General features: G+C 38.8%; 1 protein-coding gene across 1 annotated transcript; it reads left to right on the top strand.

The window, feature by feature from the left end:
• The first annotated feature begins 2,955 nt into the window (after nt 1–2,955).
• On the top strand, nt 2,956–18,066 carry LOC111230956 (acid-sensing ion channel 1C-like). Its single transcript, XM_022757859.1, has 10 exons — nt 2,956–3,597; nt 6,590–6,740; nt 7,367–7,494; nt 11,929–12,079; nt 12,186–12,242; nt 12,707–12,860; nt 13,089–13,180; nt 13,531–13,610; nt 13,904–13,975; nt 17,962–18,066. Exons 1-10 carry the CDS (start codon nt 2,956–2,958, stop codon nt 18,064–18,066), a joined length of 1,632 nt encoding a protein of 543 aa, XP_022613580.1.

The following is an 18,066-nucleotide window of genomic DNA, read 5'->3' as shown; positions in this document are numbered from 1 at the left end:
CACTTTGATTAAATCACTCCTTATAAAAAGAGAATCCTTACTTCTACAATTTAAAAAATAAAAAAAAATAAAAATAAAAAATAAAAACCTACAACAACCCTGGTTGTTTCTACTTATAAAGAGGTTTGAGCTTTGGGCTAAAATGAAGCCAGGAAAAAAATAGGCATGGTGCAGACATGACATACAGGAGCTGTTGGGGGAGCTGTATTCAGGCAATTAATTTAGTTGTTTTGCTGCTGGAAAGCCCTGAAAGTGCATAGAAGGAAAATAACTATTACTACAGAACTGAAGCTGTTACTTGAGCTTCTCTTTATTTCCGGGCATCGAGACATTCATTAATGTTATCAGACTGTTTTTACCACAACTTTTGAACACAGAGTACACTGTTCCGCATAGTGTTGCTTTCGGTCTTTGTTATGACAGAATTATTTTTGGTTATAATTGAATTGTCTGGAATTAAATTTCAATGTTTTGAAATAATCTTTTTATTGAATTAAGTTTCACATCTTAACAAATATGCTGGTAGGAAAAAAGGACTCCCAATGCATAATCACCCCAAGTCTACAGTTTGACCTTTTGATGATTCTATTGAATGCAGAAAAGCATCTGTTGCATTTCTTTAATATTTATCGTCCAGTACTGAATGACAGTGTGGACTTGATAAAGTTCATGTGCGATTACCAAACCAGCGTCATATCTGGCTATAATGACATCCAGTTACACTTCTCGCAGTAATCAGAAGCTTCTTTTCTTCTGTGCGCACTTTCTCTTCTCTTCACTTAACGGTGTCGCTTATTGGTTTTTTATAAAAAGGAAAACATATTATACCAGTGTGATGCAAATTGGGGATTTAAATTACAGCACAGTAATTTAATAAGACAATGTATGTAAATGAAAACGGTATCACAGATAAATCAGTTGTGATTTTTGACACTACCAAGCTGGACTGATGGCTATTAGACAACAGAAGTCTGAAGTGGAAAAAAGCAAAAAGCTTTTTCTCTCACCTGACATGGCAGAGCAAAAATAATTGCAGCAAAATAAAATTTGAATGATGGCTCAAGGAATTTTGAAAATTTATCCTGTGCAAACATTTATTAGCCCTCTGCTCACCTACTTCCTCTTAAAGAAATATTTCATTATATTTATTCGCTTTTTGCTTCGAGTTAAATGAGAAGATTGATACCACTGTTGTGTCTGTACATTAAGTACAACACTGGAGACGATTAGCCTAGTTTAAAAGCCCATAAAGCCTGGAAACGGGGAAACAGCTGGCCTGGCTGTTCCCAGGGTTAAAGCGCACCTCCTGTATCTCTACAGCTCACTAATTAAAACGTTATAGCTTGTTTGTTTAATCCATACAAAATCCATTAAACTGGAGGGATGTACTGTATGCTGGAAATATTTATTGGCGGGAGCAGTGCAGAGCAATGCTAGCTGTTTTCTCTTGCTTCCAATCTATGCTAAGCTAACAGCCTTCTAGCTCTAGATTCATATTTAGCATGCACACTGAGTCATATCGACCTTTTAAAGCTCACTTAGCAAGAAAACAAATAAGTTTCCTTCACAGCAAAACTTTTTTTTGACATTTCTGCTTCTCTCCATTCAGTAAAATTAATTCAGAAGGCATAATGCCCACAAGTCACTTCCATCCTTTAGTGTTCTAGTTAAACTGGACCAAATCCAATCACTTTAGTCCAATTCATGCCATGTAAACTTGCAAATACCCTCTCCTTCAAGTGCTTTTTTCCACTTTTCAGAATAATTTTTGACAACCATTTATCACCATAGCTGTGATCAGGTTACCAAGGCAATACTCACATTACAGACTGAAAAGATTCCAGCTAATATAATGAAAAAAAAATAGTGTCAGTATGAAGCTGAGCTCTCTGCCAAGCAGAATCCTCTGATCGTCTCACATAAGCAGAGCAAAGCACCTTTAATATCAGCCAGTGCCACATCTGCATGCAGCAGGATGTCAGCTTTCATTCCACTGCATTTGTGAAATTATATTTGAAAATGGCAGAAAAGAAGAACTAGAAAATGTGCTATAACAGCTATTTCTAATTCATTTTGAAAGAGATTTAGCTGCATTTTTTTCTCCAACTATCTGGCTCCTCTCAGTTATCAATTATATAGATGTATATTGATCCATGAGCAAGCTGCAGACTCGTCAATATTCAAAAATTTCAGACATCCTTTTTTCGGTTGCTCAATTTCTCAATCACTATTATTTCTACTTTGATTGATACCTTCCCCCGCCTCTCTATACCATTGGAGGTCTACTTCATCACCGGAGGAAAACAATTTCATCCACTGGCTCCACCTCATTCTCCATTCGACTGTAGAGAGAGTGTGTAGGGGGGCAACAAGCTTTATATTCCTTTCTGCAGGCTGCAAGTCAACAGTCTAAAAAGCATCTCTTCAATCTGTGGAAAAAGGGAGGAGTTGGAGTCTGGGCAGCTACTGCACAAAGAGAGAAACCACTGAAATCTGCAACTATTGTCTGGCACTGGAGAGGGAGATGGAGGAGTGAAAGATCTGAGCAACAGGGGTAAGCCTCACCGGATTTTCAAAGTGATTGCCTCTGGGAGTGAAGCCGTCGCTTACATCTGCAATTATCACGTCCATTTATCTATTGATGAAGGACTGGTGATGGTTACGCTTGATGGTTTTTGTTAATGGAGTGATTCAGCTGTTTTTCTCATAAAGGAATCATTATGTAAATCAATTTTACTTCCCTAAAGGAGCTCATTTCCTTTGTTTATATCTTTTAAAGCCTGAACAGTGGGACAGCTGCACATTAGGACTCCAGTCGCTGCTACCTGGAATTTCTGGTAAATAAACCTGAAGATGGTTGTGGAGAAAGCCACTGTATGTGAATTGGGGAAGTCTAGGGTGGGCTACTAAGAAACTGCATTTGGTAACGAAGCGCCTGCCTTGACTCAAGCAATTATGGTTCAAGCACCTACGTCCGAATCAATTGCCCTGGGGCCACACAAACAAAATGATGCCCAGGAGACAACTCTCAAAAACACTGAGTCCAGCTCACTGAAACCAACATGGAAAGAGATCACGGTGGATTTCATAATGAGAACCAAGATCCACGGATTGAAGTTCGTCTTCTCTCTGGACAAGTCGAAACCACAGCGAGTCATCTGGATCATGGCCTTCTTTGTTTGTGTCGGTCTCCTCATCACCTGGTCCTGGAATCGAATCCTCTACCTGATGTCCTACCCTGCTATCACGAAGATCTACATGGTGTGGGCTCACAACATGTCCTTCCCAGCTGTTACTATCTGCAATAAAAATGTTTTCCGTGTATCCACTCTGACCAAGGATGACCTGTATCACAGCGGCTACTGGATGGACCTCATGTATCCTAATCACACAGTGATGGAGAGGAGCCTGTCCATCCTTAAGGACAGCCACAAACAGGGTCTCCTGAGCCTGCTGGATTTCAACAACTTCACCCCGCCCCCTGATTACCGCGTCAACACCACTGAAATGATGGGACGGCTCGGTCACCAGCTGGAGGACATGCTGCTGGAGTGCAGGTTTCGTGGGGAAACATGCACCTACAAAAACTTCAGCACTGTATGTACAGAAATAAAGATGGTGTTTGTCAGGTGTGGATATGAATGTTGTTTACAAGGTGTATTAATAATTCATGCAAGCATTTGACAATGCTCCTTCCAGCAGGCATTCTCTCAGGGTGTTTTAAGGTGTTGATGTTTTCAAAGCTGCAAACAAGACTGTCCTGTTTTTGCCTCTCAAACATGACAGCTATTGCCTTATTAAACTTGATGTTTTCAAAAAGTAACTCAAGGAAACAAACACAACGCTACCTTCACGGTGTGTTGGAAAATCAATGTCATGTCATCATCAATGACTTCACTGTCTACGTTACAGTTTCTGAGGTTTCTCATTCACCCCTGTTCACACCCTGGCGAGTTGTTGTGTTGTCAGGTGTTTGAATACCTTTTTCCTTTGTAACCGGTGACACCAGTATTAAGGAAGAAAAATTAGAGCATTAATAATTCAGACATCGTAAATCAGTCCAAATTAAATTTTAAGCTTTCTAATTAAACATCTGGAGGGCATGTAGAGTATATGGTCTTGCTTCAAAAATCCAGTCGAGTTTCCCGTTTGAAACACCAGACGGAAGTCTATTATACCCTCTGAGTAACTGCTGGATGCTGCATGAAGGAAGTGGATGACATTTGCAAACCATAGTCCTACTATTCCTGATGGCAATATTTATAATAAATACTTTTAACATAAACTGGCAGCTTTTAACACCATCAGCTAATTTCACAAGGCTAAATGGGGAAAACTTGTGCAGAGAGAAGCATGCAAATTTATTTCTACGGCATTGAAAATAATAAATCTGGGAACACGCTTGTAGATTTAAAACACAAACCCATGGCTGGCATTTCACCACTTGTCTTTGCAGATTCAAATCTGAACATCCAGTTCAGATTCATCTAGATTCCAGTCATAAAAATCAAACATGTAACTGTGACAGCTTCAACTGGACTGAGACCTTTGAAATGTAAAATCCTGCATATAACAGGATGTCAGCTGTCTACAGGGGCTGCTTTGCACAAACCAGTGCAGAGCCTCCACGCTCTTAAAAATCCGCTATCATGGCCACATTCGCCATGAATGGGTGATAATTGGGATTTAATCTGTGTTGTGTGCTTGCATCGTAAGCAGCGCACGGCGTGGCTGTGCTGTGTCTGAATAAAGCTCCTGTTTTTTATCCAACCCTAAATCTGAATGTTTAAAAATAGTCACTAGTTAGATGCTTTCTACTCACTTTGCAGACCTCATTATGTAGCCAGCTGGAGGAAGGGACCAAAGCTCTGTCTTATCTGTTTTAGCCGCATGTAAGTCTGAGTCTGGACATGGAACACTGACTCTGATCTCTTGAGATCAGCTTTGCCATCGCCACGCCGATTGAGTTTTTACCAGCAGCCCTCTTACTACGACTTCACCACACTGGATACTGATGAAAACTTACCATAAGATGGATTCCTTTTCTTTTGCAGGGTGAAATGTTGTTTTGAAATGTAGTGAAAACAGAAGTGGAGAGCCAATTTGTTGGACAAGCCAGCAAACACATCATCTCAGCAGCCACCTATTTTTGTCTGGGTGCTACAGTACATATATATACCCTGTTACTATTTGCCAAATACAGATATTTGGATGACCTGGATCATTAATGCAGCAAGTATGGCTCAATGGATCAAATTAATCTTTAACTTAAATGGTATGGAAGCAAAAAAACGCCATAAATTATATATAAATAAATTATGAATTCTGTGAGCAACTGAATACATAGTTCTAATAATTAATGTTTAAATTTAAATTAATATCTTTTCATCTATCTGAATTTTTATGAATTGTAGTGTCTGCATTTCACCAATTGAAATTAATTTTATTTTATTTGGACACTTGTTTGTGAATCTAAAATCAAAAATTTTAAATTGCCCAACGCGAAGTTACCCAGTGGATATATTTCATCAAATATTTCAATGCTTTGAATTAAGTGCTATTCATTTACAACATTAAATATTCAGTAGTGACTGCATTTCACAGTTATGTATTCAGTTGCCTGTAAGATTCTTTCTTTGCCTCCACAGTGTGAAAGCCGTATGTAGGTGTTGCCACAATTATAAATGGTATAAAAGTAATGTGCTTAATACTGCAGGTTTTTATATTGTGCTGAAATACATGAGGAATAGATATTCTAGTCGCTACAAGTGTTACATAACCAATCAATTCTACAGTCTGATAGTGTGTCTCACATTGATAGACTTATCTTGAATTTTCTCAGCCTCTCAAGCTGTATTCAGAATTTTAAGCTTTATTTTTCTTTATCCAAACTGTAGCCTGAGTTCAGTTTGAAATGTCAACACCGCTAATCATAATGCTGATATATTGTTTGGCAGAGGATGGAAAATTTTCCAATCACAGGGAAAATGCATAAAACTGAAAAAAATATGCCAGTCTGTGTTAACTGTGAGTGTTGAAGCAAAAGCTGAAAATAAATAACTCAAGCCAGTTTGATGAATTAAATCGGAGAGATATTTGGTGTGAGCAAACCCACCGTAGTGATTGCACATCAATCGTTAAGTGCCGCTGAGCTTTACTGGCACAGGTTTGGTCTCTTAAGAAGTTTGTAAGTCAAGACACACAAATGTCTTTAACAAACCCGATTTAGAGTTTGTTTGTGTGTCCAGAGAGTCCCACCTCAGATGATTCCTATTTAATGACGGCAAAATAGTACATTTACTCTAAATTACTCAGGGGAAATTTGGAGTGAAATTGGGTAAAGATTGATAGCTGCTGCTGCTGCTGCTGCTGCTGCTGCTGAAGAACCCTCATTAATTCCTCAAATCAGCAAGGTGCATGTTGAAGTCGGTTCAGCTCTCTCTGATAATCACAAAACCTCTGCAATGATTACCTGTCCTGCACAATTACAAGCTCACATGTAATACATCTTGTACTGGTACTCAGTTTACTACAGGTTTGACTTAACATTCATGCTCCTTCTGTGCTTTTTTTTTTTTTTTTTCCACAGATTTACACACGCTACGGAAAATGCTACACTTTCAACTCGGGATTAGACGGCAATCCTTTGTTGACCACGTTAAAAGGCGGCACAGGGAACGGCTTGGAGATCATGTTGGACATTCAGCAGGATGAATACCTGCCTGTTTGGGGAGAGACAGGTCAGTGCAGCTTTAACCACCATTCTGACATTTTCAGTAACACTTTATCTTGTATAACAGTTATGTGAAGGTTTCTCCATTTGCTTCGTCACACGGGAAAACCCAGCTACACTTCTAGTCTTTTGTCATCTCTATAACAGGCTGATGTGTCACTTCATATAGAAAACAAAACCCAAGATTTCTCAGGTCTTATCATTCACTTCCTGCTAAATCTTTGCATTCTTTTGCACTTCACAGAAGTGATGTACTACTGTGTTTAATAGCATATGATGTTGATATGTTTCTGCAGGTCTAAAACCTGACATTAGGCCTCATAAATTGCATTCACTGACATATTGTTTCCACTTTATGGTGAACAACCACACCACTGTACCATACATTCATAAACTAAACAGCATGTAATAAATCTGTTAAATATTGATGCAGCACACCAACATATCAGTATTTCTTTCATATTAGGCATGTGGTTTAGAAAATCTCTGTGTGTCCACATACAATTCAGCATCACTGCCAGTGGAAGGATAAAGAGCCACAAAGTGGGTTTCCATTGGGAGACCGTACCTTTTTTTTTTTTTTTTTTTTTTTTTTTTTTTTTTGTTACATTTTCTGGCGTGCTGTATCCACAGATGAGACCTCCTATGAAGCAGGCATCAAGGTTCAGATCCACAGCCAGGATGAGCCGCCCTTCATTGACCAACTGGGATTTGGTGTGGCCCCTGGTTTTCAAACTTTTGTGTCATGTCAGCAGCAACTGGTACCTAATGTTCAGCCTCCTCCCCTCCAACCTCAACCTTTTTTTTTTTCGCTCTGCTTTATTTTGTGTTCGTCCCCAAATCCTCGCCATCCATTACCTCTGTGTCACAGAGCCCGGAGCAAAATCAGATCTGTGATTAACCTTGTGTGGGAAATGTGCAGTTTAAGTGTTAAATAAACAGCCAGTGAATCTGGGTAAAATAAATGAAACTGAGGAGTCGTAGCAGCCAAGGAACATTGATAGAGCAGGGCCAAGTAATGATTGGATGCGAGCGTACAAGCATACTGTGCTTATCAGAGCCAAAAGAACCTCAGACTACACAGCATGCAAAATATCTGGCAGCTCAGAGTGTTTGTTTTATTTTTCATCTTGAGTCTTATTGAGGGAAAAGTGAATATATGAAAATATGAATACAGCTATTTGAATGCTGTGTCTCTGGTGGCACATTTAAAGAGAAGGCAGAGAGAAGCCGTGAGGAAGACGCAGACATTTCACACAGACATGTTCATCAGACTTTAATGATCAAAATATTAACTGTGATTAATAAGAAGTCGACCTCATTTGAAGGTTTTGAAGAGAGAATTAACAATCTCTTATAATTAATAGCCTTTAAAGAAAGTGTTAAAGTAATATTAAACATTATGAATGATTTCTCTCACTGACATTTTTGCTAAAATTATCTACTGGCAGCAGCATTCAGCCTGCTTTTAACTCTTACTATAAAAAACTGACCGCTGAAGACTCTCAAGACTTTCTGTATCTTGAGGGGAATATCTTGTTTTTCATGTTAAATTGAACTATCAAAAGAAGCCTGGTGCACCTGTCATCATGTTCGTTTTTTTTCCAATTTCATTAACACTTAAACTCTGAATCCATAGATAACAAAGATGACCCACAGCTATTTTGAAGACATATTTTAAAAATGTATTATGAACCAGGGACATAATAAAATGAGGGTTTTAGCACCCAATATCAAGGGAAGCAGAAAGAGCCTTTGGCAAATTAGCTCTTTGTCTGCAACTATCCCCTCACTGCTGCCAGTGAAGGATGAAAAGTAATAACGACAGTTGTGCCCAAATTGATCAGAAAGCCTATGTGCAAGGTCATAATACTGAGCTCTCATGGATTTCCTATCCAAATCTAATGAAACTGTACGGCAGTTATGTGATGTTGCCAAGGCAACAAATTCAAATTGTCTCTCTTTTTTGTCTTCGCCTGAATAGCACACAAACCAAACACCAGTCTTTGATTTCCAAAGGGAAACAGTAGCAGATTAGGAAAATATCCTCTGACAAACAGCAAAACCCTCATTGTAAGCCAAGAAAATGGCGGCTGTGCAACAAAGGATTTTAGGTTTTTACAGTGATTACCTTTGAGATCAAGTGTATTTTTGTATTGTGCTACGTGATTATTAATATTTATATCAACCCAATCAATCATCCTTCACAATCAACCCTTGTGAAGTATTGAAGTCATAGATACAGGACTAAATCTAATTCATTATTTTAACAATTAATCAGACCTAATTTAAATGATTTTGCTCCTAGAGTTAATGGTCTTGGTCAGTTCATGAGCATGAGATAATGAAATGATCAAATAAAATATTCACCCTTCTTTAAGCAGAATAACATGGGATGATTGAGGCAGAGTTCTGGTCTCCTGAAACAGACACTTGGACACCACAAAGATGACAAATTTTATTTTTGGGAAGCAGTTTTGAATATATGTCTCTCTCTCTCCCTCTCTCTCTCTCTCCCTCTCTCTCAAAATGTTGTAAAATGCTCGAAGTGTATCATCACTCAGCCATCTCCAAGAAGTGAATCTGGACTGTTAATCACTATCACAAAGTTTCTGCCAGAAAGCAAAAGTGCATGGATTGTCATTTATAATCATGACAGGAGCGCCCACACCAGTGACAGCTAAAAGACATGTTTACGACCTAAAAGATGTGCTGAATTAATTAGGCTGTCATTAAAGTCTGGGCAGCATTAATTTCACTCAGTCTCCTACGAGTACAGTGACACTGCTCTCAGTGTAATAATAGACAGCTGGATGAAGTACTTATGATTTCTTTTGACTATTATTTTTTGTAAAGCTTCTGTCAGAGGAATTAAATTTTTAATAGGAAGCTGTGACTTGTGAGCCATGAGACATGAAGACTACAACCACAAATTTTGGACTAGAATTATGAATTGTATTGTAACTGAACTGTGTATTCACTCAAGCTTGAGTACAGTTAAGAAGAGAATAGCTGAACGAACCAGTGCACCAATACTGCAGAGTCTTTACACACCACCGAGAACTGTAGCTGTTTTGTTGTCAGGCTGTCTGTGCAGAGGGGTTGACCAATTTCTGTCCCTTACCTTGCTGTTGCTCCTCTTTTATTTTGATAATGATGTGGGCTGTGTTCCCTCACCCCTCGCCCTAGATGAGACGTCCTATGAGGCCGGCATAAAGGTACAGCTTCACTCTCAGTCAGAGCCTCCTTTCCTCCATGAGCTGGGCTTCGGGGTCGCCCCCGGCTTCCAAACGTTCGTTTCCACCCAAGAGCAGAGGGTAGCGTATGACTGTCTGGGCTTGCTGCATGCCTAAACCCCCCACCCCCCCAAAAAAGATACTGTTTTGTTAAATAGCTATACACCCATCATCGAGTTCCACACTTCCATCTGCTGGCCCCCTTCCCCTGAGGAATGGATTCATCTGCTCTCCTTCATGTGGCTGGAAAAAAAAACATCTGCAGTCCTTCCTTGTCGTCATTGTCTTCTCTGTTTAACAGATATCAGTAAAGAGCAGCTAACGTGTTTCATTCCAGCTTTAAACTATTCATCCAAGTCTGTTGCTTGACTTTACCCTTTCACTGCCATGTACACTTCTGTTTTTTCTTTTTTCTTTTTTCTTTTATGTGTTGTCGGGGCGATCCACTGGGCCGCTCCTTAATGTCATCTGGAGGGACCAGGCTGCGAGATTCATTATATTGTATTACCCATGAGGACTCTGGCATCAGTTTGAAGTCCAGCATTTATTGTGCTAGGGTTTTATCTGCAGTGTAACTCCAGTTATGAGAGTCCGTGGGCTACAAATGGAGTTCAATAAAGGCTTAATCATGTTTGCCAGTTTAAGTCCACTTCCTCAATGAATTGTACTCTATCACTGTGACTCTCGACTGACTAAATGACTGTTAGATTGTCAGAGTTAGCCCGGTTAGAGCTGGTGGAGATGATTGGGCATAACAGTGATCCTTAATGTGACAACAGCAGCATCATTTCTCTGTGAAGTTTGTCAGGAGGAAGCCTTCGGCATTGATTGCTGGCTAGCTTCCACCGCAATTAGTAGCTATGTGCTCAAATGCCCAAGCAAGCATCGCTGCACTTCATAAATAATTGGTTCAATTTTGTCATGAAAATGAGTAGTAGGCATTCATTACCATAAACTGCTGTAAACAAGACTTTTAAAGGGGACTGGAAGTCTGGCTGGTTTCTAACTGTGTCACTGTGTTCAGTTCCTTTAAAATGTCAAAGGGAGCTCTAAACAGATCGTGCGCACACATCGCTGCAGTTATAAGATGAGCACCATGGGTCTAATTTTAAGTGTGAACCAAAACCTTAAAAGTCATTAAGTACTGCTAATTAGTGGATTCATTAAGAATTCCCTGAGTTACTCATAAAAGTAGTGACCTGCTCTTCACCTTTTAATGAGAGTTTTACCTCTAATGAGACTGCAGACTGAATATACACTACATCTTCTTTACAGTTCATTGTTAAATTCACAGGCCTGTGCTGTCAGAGTGGTTTGTAAGAAACTTACATGGGCGAAGACTAGAAAATCTAAATAGAAAATCAACAATGAAACCACATTAGTAAGCTTTTAGAGAAGAGTTTATCTATTTGGACTTATTGTCTTTAAATATACTAATTACTGTGCATTAGGATGTTATGTTCTGTATAATGTCTGTTAATTCATGTAATTGTTCATTTGAAAACTGCAAACTGTTTATTGTTCTGACTTTCATTCTCAGGGTTGTAAAATTTGTCCATTGATTGTGGTGTCCTGTCTGAAACTACATATTTTACAGATTTCTCTTAAGCCTGTCTCTATTCCCATGGTACTCTGCTTCCTACCGGGGACTAGACCTGCATTAGTAATGTTCTGCATGACGTCTGCTTGCCGCTATACATGAGCAATAATGTTGTTCTGACTGGACATTTTGTGCAAATATTGTCTCAGTGCACATTTTCATTTAAATGCTTCAGTATTGTTTTTTTTTTTTGTTTGTTTTTTTTTTTTTTTTTTTTACGTTTAAGACATTTGTGTTGGGTTTTGTCAGCTTGTTGTCCTCTTTTTGTACTTATGCTGTACTGGGCTTTCATTATGTTATTCGTTGTAATCCCCTGTGCTTATATACTGAGAGAAAACATGTGCTGTTTGCTCTTTCAGCTTCAGTACCTCCCTCCGCCTTGGGGAGATTGCAAATCTACTCCCATAGACTCTGAATACTTCTCCACGTACAGCATCACCGCCTGCCGCATTGACTGTGAAACCCGGTACCTGCTGGAGAATTGCAACTGCAGGATGGTTCACATGCCGGGTATGAATTCAGACTGACTCAATCGATGAAAAATGTTGCAAATACTTGTGTCTTCATGTAGCATTTTTCTATTTGATGTGGAAGTATTTTATGTTATTTTAAACAGGGACCTCAACAGTTTGCACACCTGAGCAGTACAAAGACTGTGCTGACCCAGCTTTAGGTGAGCCCACACGCTGTACTATATAAGTTTGAAATACCACTGTAATATCTTTGCATTAATGTCTGAATTCAACCAAGTGTTCAGTCGTAGTGCCATGAGACTATTGCAGCCTTTAGATAATACCTTTGTAACTTTAGCATGGAATTACTTTAATCTCAGACAGTACTGAAGCAAAATAATAAAGTAAAATTATTGTTTAAAAATTCCATTAGGAAGATTTGTGATGTGTCTATGCTTCGCTGATATCAAATAAATCCCACAGCGCTTTTTCTCCCCCTCCTTCCTCTGTGTTATAGCTTCAGTCATTATTTGCTTTCATGGAAAGTGAACGATGGCAGCAAATGCAGTTTCTTATGTCGTGTGAAGAGATATTTTTAGAAGAAAGTTGAGAGCCTCTGTGTGCAGGTTTTGTTTGATTCTTCGCAGTGATCACAATATTTTTGAATGACTTTGATCATCCACAGACTTTTTGGTAGAGAAAGACAACGATTACTGTGTCTGTCAGACCCCCTGCAACATGACTCGCTATGGCAAGGAGCTGTCCATGGTTAAGATCCCCAGTAAGGCATCTGCTAAATATCTGGCTAAGAAATTCAACAAAACTGAGCAATATATTGGGTAAGTATTATGCGGTAGCAATGAGTTATTCAGACGATGGTCTCTTTTCCTTTTTCTGTTGATGTATGGGTGTACTGTGGAATAGCATGACCTGAGTCTCCATCGTTCACCTTCAATGTAACAATAATGAAAGATAGTTACACAGGAAATGTGAGATATCATTTAGTATAGAGTAATGTCACTGGAAATAAAATCTTTTTGGTGTGCTCTTGTCTGTCCTCTCCCCAGTGAAAATATTTTGGTCTTGGACATCTTCTTTGAAGCTCTGAATTATGAGAAGATTGAGCAGAAGAAGGCCTATGAAATTGCAGGGCTTCTCGGTAAGATTCCCGCAGACTCGGGTTCATTGTTACAGAAAAACGCAGCTGACCTCGGTATCAGCACTCTCAGCAGGTCCCTGTTGCATATTTCACATCGTGTGTGTTCACGCCCGGTGCTTTGAGGTTTCCTCTTTGAACTTGTGAAACAGGCTGAACACATTTTCATAATCTGATGCTCTTACAAGGGTAACAGGTCTGAGGAGAAGTTCGTGTTTGATGGACACTTTTGACAATTCTGCTGAGATTATTCAGAGAGATACTAAATTAAAAGTGACAGCATGGGGAAAAGTTTCACAGACTATTGTTCAGTTACTTTACCTGCCCATATCTATTAATCTCTCTTCTTCTAGGTGACATTGGAGGTCAGATGGGGCTGTTCATTGGAGCCAGTGTCTTAACAATATTGGAAATATTTGACTACCTATATGAGGTAAAGCAATGGCTTTTAAGTAGTTGAAATTTATACCACCAAGCATCTCTTTATTTATGTCTATATATAAGGGCAATTCATTACAGGAATAGTTTGACACTTTTTGGGAATTATACATATTCTCTTTTCTGCTTAGAGTTAGACGAGTGGATTTGCACCGCTCATGTTTGTACAGTTAATATGTAGCTGGAGCCAGCAGCTATTATCTTAGCTTAGTTGTACTGCTAATGTTTAATTTTAATGTTGATGTATTTCATATGTTTGTAATGTGTATCTGATGTTTTTGCATTCAGGTGTTTAAGGATAAGGTTTTGGGTTACTTCATACGCAAGAAACGACCACAGCGTTGCCAGAGCGACAATCTGGTAATTTTAGTCTCTCAGAATGGATTTGACTGAATGAAATGAATGTGATGTGTATTAGATGAGCTCAGGAACAACAACGGCAACAACAAAATGTCTGCTCACACTTGAAATGCTTTTAATGAACAGCACCAGAGAGAAATCAAAGCCACGCAACATTATGTCATCATTAGTTTTAATTTCTCTTGCAGAAACAATGTATCGTTTCGGAAAACACAATCATTAGTCATACATAAACATTGTTATTATTGCACAGTATGAATGCATAATCAGTATGATATTGCACAAATACAGTACTCTTTATTTACATTGTGAATATTATAGAGAAGCAGCACAAATTATTGCCTTTGATGACAAAAAGCTGCAGTGGTTTTACTGATGGAATACAGATGAGTATTTTAAGACCAAACTCACTTTCTAAGCTTCTTTTCTTTTTCTGAGTTTTTTTTTTTTTTTTTTTGTGGTTTGTTTTGCCACTTGAGTGCCCTTAAACTTCAGTGCATGGACAAGTCGAAGTGAAGTGTCTGACCTGCTTTCAGTTAACTTTTATTCATGACTCACAAACTGCTCTTATGATCAGAGGTAAAGGCCTTAATCATAGTTAATCCCACACACCAATCCACTTCTCAGGAATTTACACAATTTACAGTAGCTTCTCTATGTCACCCTCGATCATGTAATTACAGTTCACTTAGAGCAGGAAAAGCTGTTATTGTACTTGGGTTTTCTCGCTTTATGTCTGGCAGCGTGATTATTGCAAACTCAGAATAGATTAATGCGATAGTAGATGAATGAGCAGAAAGCAGAACAAGATTAAGAGGTCTGGGGATTTTATTAACATTTGATGATCAACTCATTTTCAAAGCTCCTCGAGGCAATAAAACCCATTTTAACATCAAAATGAAAACTAGAGTAATGCGAGGCATTTCTGTCTAACCCTAAATCACAGCATTTAGTTGAGCCCAGTGGTTTAAGACACTGCATCTAGAGGCACCTTTATTTCCCTTGCAGACCATTACATAAGGTTTATACAGGGCAATTAAGAGATTATTCATAACCACAACTCACCCTCTTAATATCAGCAATCATCAAATATTCTGCACATACTGCTGAATCAAACCTTGACAGTGGGTTTTACATCTCCAATTGTACACTTATTTGTATTAATGTAATTCTTGTGCTGTTAAAGATAGGAGCAAGTTGTTTTAAGTAAATTTTTTAATTATTGTAATAAAAATGTGACTGATTCACAGATCCATTACAGGAATTTAGTTGGGTTTGCACTCCAAGACTTAACAGGATAATTTGATGTTATTGATCGTTTTATTCTTAATGCCAGGCTTAAATGTCCTGGTTTGTCATCAGATCTTGGGTTCAGGTTTATTGCTCTGACAAAACACAGTGAGTTCCACCACTGATAACACGTTTCTTATGTCTACTTTTATTTTCTGAGTTATGGATATGGGCAACTTAAATCTGATCTGTGTTTCACCAGCACTGGTAGAACTAATAAACTGCTACTTTTATAAATAAATAAGTATTGACCATAGCTCAGGCTAAATGTGTAGTTTTTAGTTGTAGAAATGTTTTGGCTTAAGCCATTCATCTTAAGGTAATAAATGAGGTAAACTTGAAATATATGAACTATTGTCTATATCCTTTCAATGCAGATAGAACTTCATTTCAAAATCTAATCTGTAATAACCACTGGTCATGTCTCAAGTCCAAATAAAAGCTAAAAGCCCCCAATCCATCTCTGTCGAGGCAAAAACAGAAACAAAAGCTAAAACCTTTCCTCTTTTCTGGTGCTGATTTAATCCAAAGCATTTCAGCAGATTGTAGTTAAATGCAGACATTTCCTTTTGTCCCTGATTATACTGTTTGCACCCAGCCTTCTTGGCAAATCTCCGAAATGCAAGCTCTGTTTCTCTGTTATGTGTCACACAAGTCCAAGGCTTTTTCATCACATGTAAAAAATACAGCATGCAGAATGGGTTGTTCCACAATTTTATCTTCAAATTGGTGAAAAAGTTATGGGTTTGTGTCTGCATGAGGATTGTGTTTATGCATGCTTGGTTGCCTCAGGTTCAGAAGTTGGTTTGATAGCTGATGTGTGAAAAAAGATTGAAAAAAAGTTGTTTATTCTCCTCTGTAGAACTGGATTTATGTAAACTTAAGCCAACATAGTTAACAAGGAGGTTGTTTTAGTTTGGTTTCTGGACAATCAGTAATTCTACATTAAAATGTGGCAGTAGTCGAAGCGTTTATTTAGTGGGTTGATATTTACAGTATGTCATGCTTTTCCTAGAGTCTGACATAGTGTGATATTTACTGTATTCTGCTCCATTCATGTCATATGTTCACCTGCTTACTATAAGCCACCCTCTTTACTTCCTTTATCTCATATTCAATAACCGTTTTTCAACGAGTCCATTGTCACATCTCCACTCAAACAGCCTGACAATGAAGTAATGCATTTAGTTGTTTATTAGACTCTATTTTAAGTTTGAACTTCTTTCTCTTCAATGGTCATCAACACGTCTGGATGAGAGTAACTGCCCTGTCCTTTCCCTGCTTATTCAGAAAAAAACCCCTCAAACTTTATTTTGACCCGTCAGTACTTTATTGATGTCACTGAGGGGAAAACACTCTCTTGCAGTATCCCCTCACAAGTTTGACTTATAGCATTTGCATTGTGTTTTATTTTCATTTCAGTCACCCTCACCCATCTTTCTTTTCATCATGTCTATTCCAGGAGTTTCCAGAGAACCCAACCAGCCCTGGTGTCACGCCTAATCATGCCCCCAGGTAGCACACCCCATTGATAATAGATGCTCCCTCCCATGCTGTCCCTCTCTTTCATACATACTTGAGACCATCTCATACATCATTTCCTCAGTGGCTACAAATGATTTGGTTGGCTGTAGTAGGCATACAAGTGAAAAAGGGGGTGATTATCCAACTGCAGAGAGCATTTTGATATCTGCTGCCGTGTCAGGACAGGTTAGTTTTGGTGTGTGTTTGTATTTATTGGCTCAACAGAAGGCACGAGTTGGTTGGATTCTCCAAGTACAGAAAGATTTGCCTTTCTGCACTATGCAAAACTTGCTCCTTCCACTGAATAATGATGCTTTCTTTCCCAAGGGATAAAGCGCACTTCTCCTGTGAAAACAGATTACATATTTATTGAATCATTGTACAAAAAGCTGAACCATACAGGATCTATTTGTTTCCCTGCAGCACAGAGGTCCATTTCAAGGCAATGCATTTCAGGCTCATGCCAGATAACATCACTAGATGCATTACTTTGTGATGTTATCACAGGTCTGCATGCAGTGAGTTTGCACAAAATATAAATGGTCCTTTGTCTGCCGGAATAGCCATTTTTGTCAGTGGGACTACCAGTGTTGTTACCCACATATCAGCGGTTATCTACTCCGCGAGCACACATACAGGGAAATGCAGACATTTGTGGATGTTTCAACTTCCGTAACTTAAAGAATTTATTCTGCTAGTGTAAAATCAGGACTAAAAATATGCTGTTTTCTTTCTCCTCTCCCTCCTTTCACTCATCTTTCCCCACGTTCCCCCAATTTTCTTTAAACTCTCTTCTCACTACCTGTGAAACATATGCGATGTGGCTGATCTTGGAACCTCCAAATCTGTTGTATTCATTACCCTCATCATTGTCCACATATGTTTCTGTCATTCATCGTCCTCCATTATACATCCTATCCTTGTGTCTCATGCCTTAATAATGATTAACTTCATTTTTATTATTCGTTTTTGCTCCATTTCTCCTCACCACGTATGGTTTGTTTTTTTTTTAATTTTTATTCTCCGCGTCCTACCATGATCGTCCCGGTTGCTCTCATTTTACCTGTGGCTCATTTCTTTCCTCCGTTATCATCATCATCACTCCCTTCATCACCCCTCCCTTAACCCGGTTGAACTCGTCTTCCCTCCTTCCCTCCCCTCTGTTTTTCCAGAGCACCTGTGACACCCTCCGGAGTCACTCGGACAGTCTCGGATTCACGCCGAACATGTTACCTCGTCACCCGACTCTAGGCAACTTTGAGGAGTTTGCTTGTTGA

The sequence above is a fragment of the Seriola dumerili genome, unplaced genomic scaffold (genome assembly GCF_002260705.1).
Source record: "Seriola dumerili isolate Sdu_G_001 unplaced genomic scaffold, Sdu_1.0 BDQW01000291.1, whole genome shotgun sequence".
Taxonomy (NCBI): domain Eukaryota; kingdom Metazoa; phylum Chordata; class Actinopteri; order Carangiformes; family Carangidae; genus Seriola; species Seriola dumerili.
Note: the sequence above shows the minus strand (reverse complement) of the source record. Positions and strands in the feature narration are given on the sequence as shown.